This window comes from Hyalella azteca, unplaced genomic scaffold (assembly GCF_000764305.2).
Source record: "Hyalella azteca isolate HAZT.00-mixed unplaced genomic scaffold, Hazt_2.0.2 contig4353, whole genome shotgun sequence".
In the NCBI taxonomy this organism is placed as follows: domain Eukaryota; kingdom Metazoa; phylum Arthropoda; class Malacostraca; order Amphipoda; family Hyalellidae; genus Hyalella; species Hyalella azteca.
The window spans coordinates 291,978-300,796 of record NW_025934572.1 but is presented as its reverse complement, the minus strand read 5'-3'; the positions used below and the strand labels follow the sequence as shown (position 1 = coordinate 300,796).

The following is an 8,819-nucleotide window of genomic DNA, read 5'->3' as shown; positions in this document are numbered from 1 at the left end:
CCTGCGTCATTGTGAAATGAACGTTTGTTTTCATTTCGGTTATTTGGATTTTTTTTTACTTATGACTTGTTTTCATTGAACATGAGGTAACCATATGCTGTGGACTAGTTGACGAAGGCGACCACAGGTCTTGGCCCAGCTCAATTGACCGCTACCACTATCGGTCGTGCAGTCAATTTCAGAAACCATTATATTTATCTTGAGTTCCTGCGCAAATTTTAATTAAACATCGCACAAGAAGGTCCGAGAACCTTCTGCTTGTGTTGAAGTCGTGTGATTTCATTACTCTGTTCACATGTTTAACTGGGATGCGGCTCATATTCAGGATGTCAAAGAAATATCTCTCAATTGACGTATTAGATTTCATTGAGACATTTTTTCATTAACGCAAGATCAAATTCCGCTAATTTGACGGTCGTTTTTATATATATATATGATTCAATCTACCAGTTATACGATGATACTGGACTCAATATGGATAATTCTTATTTCAGAAATGGAAAGACCAATTTGCGGCAAATAACCATGAAAAATTGGTTATTATAATTTAATCACGGTATAGTGTCAAGATGATAACCACTCGACTACCTCCCACCTGTACTGCCGTAATCAAAAACCTTGGAAAATTATAGGTAAAAAATTCAACTCTCCACAAGTTGACTCTTTCACGAACTTCTGAAGCTTCGCTCCGGGAGTTGTGTGGAGTGGTGAGATATGCCATCAGCTAGATCGATTCGACACAATTACGAAATCGCCCAGTCATAACTCCTACAATACTGAACGGATTTCATTCAATTTTGAAACATGATGGAGTTACGACTGGGCAAGTTGAGCGTTATTGCGTTAAGTTTTGCGTTCGAGTGCGCAGGCGAGTTGGTAAAAGTGTCGAATCGGTTCATGCTCATCAGAACACTCTAATACCGTAGCTGATTTTAAAACGGTTATAAGCATTTGTAATCCTTATATGAACTTTTGTTGCATAATTTAAAATTCATATCCATTCATCGTCGATATTTCATGTGTGATTTACTGAATATTGCATTCGTTTAAAGTTGGTATTTATAATTCCGATATAGGTAACTGTTTGTGAATCATTTTAAATACTAATCACATAGAGAAAAAAGATTAAATTTTATCGTTCAATATATTTATTGTAACTTTTAAAAAATATGAGACCAATTATTCATTGAAACTACCGCTAATTTTATATATATTCTATATACCTCACAAGAAGAAATGTTGGTACGCTTGATTCAGCGTAAATGTGATTCGGCGTTCGCTGTGTTCTCCGTAGTCCGTACTCCCTCGAGACAAATAGTACAAAAATTAAAAATCACGAATACTTCAAGAAGTCATGGGTGTTGAGGTTCAAACAATTAAGCCAGGAAATGGTAAGAAATTTCAATTGTCTGTAGCGATTCTATTGACTCTTGATTTTCTTTGACCAAATTGTGATATTTGGACTTGAAACTTGGTGGCAACTGACTGAACTGGCAGTGGCAGATACCTAGGTGTCTGCCGGCCGGTTGAGATGCTAAATAGTAAAATACTAGGTAGAGTATAGAAATATTGAAAATTCGTGATTAACGAGCTGCAAATGCATAGAACATAGTAATGAGTAGTAATTTTTCAATTTTTGTTGCAGTCCTGTGAGGCTGTGAGACTGTATTATAGTTAGGGTAAATGCGGTATATTCCGACATCGTAGGTAATTCCGTCACTTCTCTAGTTTTTCCTTTATATTAAGCTTTGTTTTAGTTCCATGCATTCATTGATGGTTGAAATGGTGACGTCATACATTTGCATGTCGAAATACTGCAAAAACACTAGGTCTTGGCCATCTAGTGGGAAAATATTGAGATCCAAAGAGAGACAATGCATGCCACGTGGTGAGATCATCGAAAAATGTGTCAAATTTGACAGTTGACATGGCTCTACCAAATAGTGAATAACTGTTTTTATAGGAAGAATATTATGGTTTGAGACTTTTAAATAAGTCTGTGAATATATTAGGAATCCTTTAAGTATACTTGTAGTCATAGTGGCAAACCAGTGATTTTTTAGAATCAGTTCATTTTTAATTTCCTCATTTACTCAAGATTTTAACAGATTTCTTATGTATGATAATTCTGGTATCCAAGATACTTTACTGGTCTACTTATAGGACTCAAAAATGAACTTAAGGAAGAGTCTAAAAAACTCTCTGCTTTGCCACTATGCTTGTAGTTGCCGATTTCTAGTCGTAAATAAATTAATAGATGATTAAGTTAAGAGACGGTTATAGACACATAAAAACTAATTCCGACACAGCTTGGAATTAGGCACACACAGCTTGTTCCAAGCTGTGTGCAAAAACTAAAATTTTCTTGATTAAAAGCTTAATAGCTCTTAATTAATAGCCTGAAGAAGTAGTGTTCAATATTCAATACCATAGTGTTCTAATTCCAAGCTGTGTCATATTCCAATACAGCTCACACAGTGATCGGAATTTGAACATGAGAGTGTCACAATTACAAATTAGTAGAGTTTCAAGCGCGTCCGGAATTAGTCTCACAAAATGCCGAATTCAGTCACACACAGTGTTGCACTGTGTCGGAATATATGGATTTGGCAGGTTTGCATTCTAAAGGCTTTTAAATAAATATGCCAACATTTTGTGATGTTTCATTGTTGCTGGTGCATAGTGCGGTGTTTGGAGAGTGACGTAAAGCAAACAGAACTCGAGTTGTGCGTACAGTTTTTTATAGCTATTCATTTTTTGCTACGTCCTTGAAGTGTCGGAATTAACCGCGTTTATCCTACCCAAGTTTTTTCATCCAATAATTCCAAATTTTCCAATTTCGACTTTGCCATGTGTTCTGGAACTGGACTTCTGGTGTCATTACCAAACCTTGAAGTTTATAATATAAGCCCTTAATGATTGCAGTCTCTGGCTCTCTGCATCTGCCAAGCCAGTTAGGAGACCAACAATCTTTAGTCTATTAAACTTCAGAGAGGAAGTTTTTTTTTTGCAACCTACAAATGTTTTTTTTTTTTATTCAAATTTGCATTTTTATGCTTGCACCATACTCTCTGAGCCTCTGACTGAGGTCTGAGCTGCAGCTGGATTTTTGGAGATGTGAATTTGGGGATTTTCTAGCCATGAATCCATCATAAAAATATAACTGGGTACTCACTGCAGTGAGTGACAGCACGCATTTCATTTCAAGAGCAATTCATGGATCATGATGATGGATGGGCAGACAAAAGGACGGACGGACATGGCAAGCACAATAGGGTAAACACACCATATTCTGACACCTTAAAAACGTAGCAAGAAATGAATGGCTATAAATAGAGCACTGTATGCGCAACTCAAGTTCTGATTGCTTTATGTCGCTCTCAAAACACCACACACACACACTAGGGTAAAGACACCATATTCCAACACTTTGAGGATGTAGCAAGAAATTAATGGCTATAAAAGGATCACCTTATGCACAACTCTAGTTCTGATTGCGTTACGTCACTCTCAAAACACCACACTATGCGCCAGCAATGATGAAACGTCACAAACTGTTGCCATATTTATTTAAAAGCCTTTAGAATTCAAATCTACAAAATCACCGAATTCCAACGCTGTGTGTGACTAAATTCGGTATATTGTAAGACTAATTCCAAAAGCACATCAAACTTGTGATTCGTAATTCCGACGCCCTGTGTTGGAATTCCGATGCCCTGTGTGAGCTGTATTGGAATACGACACAGCTCGGAATGAGCTGTGTGTGTCTAATTACGAGCTGTGTCAGAATTAGTTTTTATGTGTCTAAAACAGTCTCTTAACTTTATTTATCATCTATTAATTTATTTACCACTTAAAATCAGCAAATACAATTATACTTAGGATTCCTAATATATTCACAGACTTATTTAAAAGTCTTGAACCATAATATTCGTTCTACACAAACAGTTCATCACTATTTGGTAGAGCAAAGTCAACTATCAACTTTGACACGTGTTTTGATGTTCTCACTGGGTGACGTGGAGTTTTGCTCTGCAGATCTTAACATTTTCCTGCCAGACCTAGTGTTTTGCAGAAATATTGTGCACAATAGTATGACGTCACTATTTCAACCATCTACGCATGCGTGGAACTAAGACAAAGCATAATATAAAGGAAAAAGTTGAGAGGTGTCAGAATTACCCACAGTGTCAGAATATGGCGCGTGTACCCTAATGCATTTTTTCCATAAATGAGAAAATGAGATAAAAATGCCAAATAGTGGATTGTGGAAAGCCACTTTGAGACCGCAAACTCATTGGCCATTGTATGAATCCACATTACATCAAGTCTCTTGTTTAACCCTCAAAAAACATGCAACAAAAACATTTTATCTTCACTTTAAATGCAATTTTGCCCCAGACCTGAAAGCAAATTGTTGCTATATAGGAATATTCTTTTCCTTCCAGGCATAATTAAATTTGGCACTTTTAATATAGAAAGTCAAGAAGAATAAATTAATTTCACAATAAAAATGTTATCAGTTACTTGATTGTCTCAAAAAGGATGAGGATGGTTGTTCATGTGTGATAACATTGAATATTTTCCTGTGGCTTGTGCTCAACTTATTTTAGATGTCTGTGAAAATGAATAAATTTGCAATTCAAAATGTCTAGCTGAAAGTTTCAAAGTATGATATATAGATAGGATTCATACCTATTATAATCACATCATAATGAAAGTGAATCTTTTACTATAGCCATAGGTAATCTATTGTTAACTTGTTGAACATGAACTTGGTCTGGCTAAGCAGTGCCATTCAATTCTTCTGAACTATCCCCATTGATGTGATTATATTATTTTGTTGCAGTAAATTTACTAATTTTTTTCAATTTTCTAGGTGGAGCTGGCCCCAAGAAGGGCCAAACAGTGACTGTACATTACACTGGTGAGTGGGGGGCAACACTTTCACTGGTGATTATTGATGCAGAGTGAAATACTGAACTGATTTCTTCATAAGATCTTTCCCTAAATTTCACTAGAGTCAAATGTGGTTGTTAGTGTAGTTTGATTCCAGTACAGAATATGCTGGTTTCACAGCAAGTGTGCTACAAATTTGTACCAGAGCATTTGGCCTGTGCAGGATATTGTGGCAGTAAACTCTAAAACTTGGTATAAACCAACATCTTCCTAATCGCAGTTCCAGTGCTGATGGTGCATTATACTGACTATGATCCTGTGTTAGTAGGCAGATTTTAATGTTTTTGTATCTATTTTTTAAGTACAAAACTGTGTACGGGAGATTTCAGCAGCATTATTATGAAATTTGTTTTGTAAATTTGAAAATCCTTGTAGTGTAAATACTTATGTAGGTCATTTTGACTGAAAATATTTTTCATAGAAATCCATTTTAACATCACTTTACATAGCATTTAAAGTAAAGCCAATACTGAGTATTTGCTTGTGTTTTAGTTTGTGATTGTCCATTACTATTAAGTCCTTTTTCTAAAGAACGCATTTGGAATTTAATTGAACAAAAGCCTGCAAATGTTGAAAATTTTGTCTGGTGGCTGCAGTGAATTCCTTCTCCCCAAGTATTTTTTAATACCAATTTGATGAGTCTCAAATTTCTTATGGTTATTATGGATTATTTCTGTTATTGGTATCAAAGTTGATGTGTTATCTGGTTGTATGAGTTGATATTTTTGCATTATTGCTAAGAAATAATTTCCTATCTTGTGTCCAGGTACATTAACTGATGGCAAGAAATTTGATTCGTCACGTGACAGAGGCAAGCCATTTAAATTCCGAATTGGAGAGGGAGAAGTTATCAAGGGCTGGGATGAAGGAGTTGCCAAGGTATAAGGCGAGAGTTAGATTGTCAATGCCTAAATTTTGAATGCTTTGTTGCAATTGCCTAGGTTTTGCACAAATTTTGAGTTAAGAACTGAATAAATATGCAGAAATTACTTAAACACTGCACGCCGCTGTAAATCACCAGAAATATTTTTATCGATTGCTTGTCTGATTTGATATTCGCATCATTTTCAGATGACCATTGGAGAGCAAGCTAAGCTGACATGCACACCCGACTATGGGTATGGTGCTCGTGGCTATCCAGGAGTCATACCAGCCAATGCAACCCTCATCTTTGATGTGGAGCTTCTCGCCATCAACTAGTTCACGCACCTTTCTGCTGCGTTGCTGATGCCTCTGCGTCTTCTTATTGAATATTTTAATTCCTGGAACTTGCAAGTCATCAGTATCAACCAAAACCGTCCATGGGCTCTATGACGTGCAAGTAGTGTAGAGAAACACCATTTAGAGGGTTCTTTGTTGACTATTCCTGCGACTTGAAATTATTTATTATTATTTTTTTGATGCTGTATACGTGTGTAAATCTTTCCTAAGTAATCAGTATTACCATATGCTTTACTCGTGGTTCGCTTCTACTTTGAAAATTGTTAATGCATGGATTATGAGTGGTGCAATTTAATATTAATTAATTTGTATCATATTTAACATCATTCATAGTTCAATCCTAGTTTCAACAACGTATGGGTCATCAGCAGCCACGCAGTTTGGATGAACTGGAGCGTTACTAACATCTTATTACTAGACTAGCCCTAAGTTTGCACATCCTCCCTCGGAGACCAGCTGCTGCGCACTGGTCCCAGGCCTCGTCTGACGCACTCTGGAACTGTTGACTTGTTTTAGAGTCAATTTATCGTTTTTCTAAGCTCGTGAATTTTTAAGTCACTTTTTAAAAGTTCAAATATAAAAAGTTGATAAATTTGTGGCAATTTTCGTGACGCATTTAAACTGATGCTAGTTAATTTTGTTGTATGTTATTTAGTTCTCTTAAATTCTTTGCAGAATTGTTTCTTCTTGTAAACAATGCCTCTGTCGTAAAATAACACATGTAGCAAATCTTTTGCCCTCGAAATGTTCGTTTCATTACCTATTTAGTTTGCGTTTAGGAAAGCTTCGTTATTCATGACGGATATCAAATTAAATTAACTCTATCTACTGATCCTGATATCACCAAAATCGTTTTGCGTACGAGTATTCCCAGCACATTTATGTTAGAGAAGAGTTTCAGATATACTTAATCTCCGCAACTGACAATCTTATGACCTCAAGAGGAGACTGAACCTTTGTGAAAAATATCGATGTTGGGCAAAATTGAGCATTTACAGACTAATGTTGTAGGTTGGTAGAAACTGAAGCTATGGTTTTTAAATGAAAAGATTCATGATAGGTTTCAGACATTGTGGTGAGCGCAGACGTATGTCATTTGCTTTGAGCAAGCAACGAGATCGCTGAGTGCAGTTACGAAGCATCGAGCTACAAAACTGTTGAAAAAATTCATGGTTTGCTAAGAAAATGTTAGTCGTAATTTGATTTTGAGACACTTGTTGTCATCTGCACTTGCGAAAGGCAGGAAACTTCATTGAAGAGAGAATTTGACAGCGCAGAAAAATTTCGAGTACTTTGCGCGTACGTAATTCCTGAGAATTTACGGATCTCGTTTGAATACATGTTTTTAGGTTCTAGTGAAACCAGAATATGTTCACGTTACAGAATAGATGTTTTAGTTGGAGCCACTAGAGATGTACTCAGGGGTATCTCTGAAGATACTGAAATTCTTTCTCATTGTGAATAAATCGGATGACATAACGAGGCACCAGCAATGCATCTCCGAATTTACTGCCTTGCTCACTTCGAATAACGCTCGGTAGTTAGAGATTTGGTAATAGCACCAGTCATATTTCGCTATTACTAAAATCTTTGGACTCTATCATGGCAGAAACCTCATATGCAATTATGTATATATCGCACAAGTTTAAAAGATTCTGCGCTGCAATAATCCACCGTTGAGTCATTTTCCATCGAATGCGATCCCTAATTTAGTACAGTATTCAGAACAACTTTTCATTATATTTTAATAAGCTGTTTCTCAAGTTGATATACTGTCACTTATTTAGTCGTGTAATTTTCAAGTCCTCTTTATTACTTGATTTACACAACCACATAATTACATTTTTGCAATGTTATGAGTATTTGTACATGAAATATTTTTAAAATACGCAAAGCAGCTCTGCCAACCTGCCATCTTACTAGCTTTGTAAAGGGGAGCGTCTGGCCAAAATTTTATCTCGGCTATTTACAGACGGATCACTTTAAAACTTGGTACACATATGCAAAACCGAAAAATAGACTGCTTTTATTCATGTTAATTTTTTTTGAAAAATGAAAGAAAACATGAAATTCTTAGAAAACGGCCAAAAAAGGGGTACTGTGGAAATCTATCTCCTCCTGGAGTTTTGAAGTTACAGCGATGAGACATATACCATGCGATTCTCAATTAAAATATCTATCGATTCATCGTACCTTCTTTTGAATTTCGAATTTTTGTGGATGTGGGAGCAGTTTTCCCAAAATTTTCCTATTTTTCCCCAATTTTCCTTTTTTCAAAATATTTTCAAAACGAACGAAATTCAAAAAAAACTACAACGAATCGATAGATATTTTAATTGCGAATCGAATGGTATATGTCTCATTGCTGTAGCTTCAAAACTCTAGGAAGAGATAGGTTTGCCGTGACAATAAGTTAACTTTTCAGGAGACCGCAACAAAGTCCCGCGCGAATCGGAATAGGCACTTGTGGGGGTTTTCTTTTACCACTCCACATTAAATTATTTAACTCCTATCAGAGAACTGAATGGCCTGGCTAGTTGACCTGAATTGTTTACCAATGCACGGACAGAAACATAGATATCGGCAGGACGAATTTGGTTGGGAGAAATGAACACACAATAAATTGTTAGGTTATTGAC

At 36.1% G+C, this 8,819-nt stretch overlaps 1 protein-coding gene across 1 annotated transcript; it reads left to right on the top strand.

The window, feature by feature from the left end:
• The first annotated feature begins 1,242 nt into the window (after nt 1-1,242).
• On the top strand, nt 1,243-6,925 carry LOC108682168 (peptidyl-prolyl cis-trans isomerase FKBP1B). Its single transcript, XM_018171292.2, has 4 exons — nt 1,243-1,391; nt 4,880-4,927; nt 5,726-5,838; nt 6,031-6,925. The coding sequence occupies exons 1-4, from the start codon at nt 1,355-1,357 to the stop codon at nt 6,157-6,159; spliced, it is 327 nt and encodes a 108-aa protein (XP_018026781.1). The 5' UTR covers nt 1,243-1,354; the 3' UTR covers nt 6,160-6,925.
• Nucleotides 6,926-8,819: the final 1,894 nt, after the last annotated feature.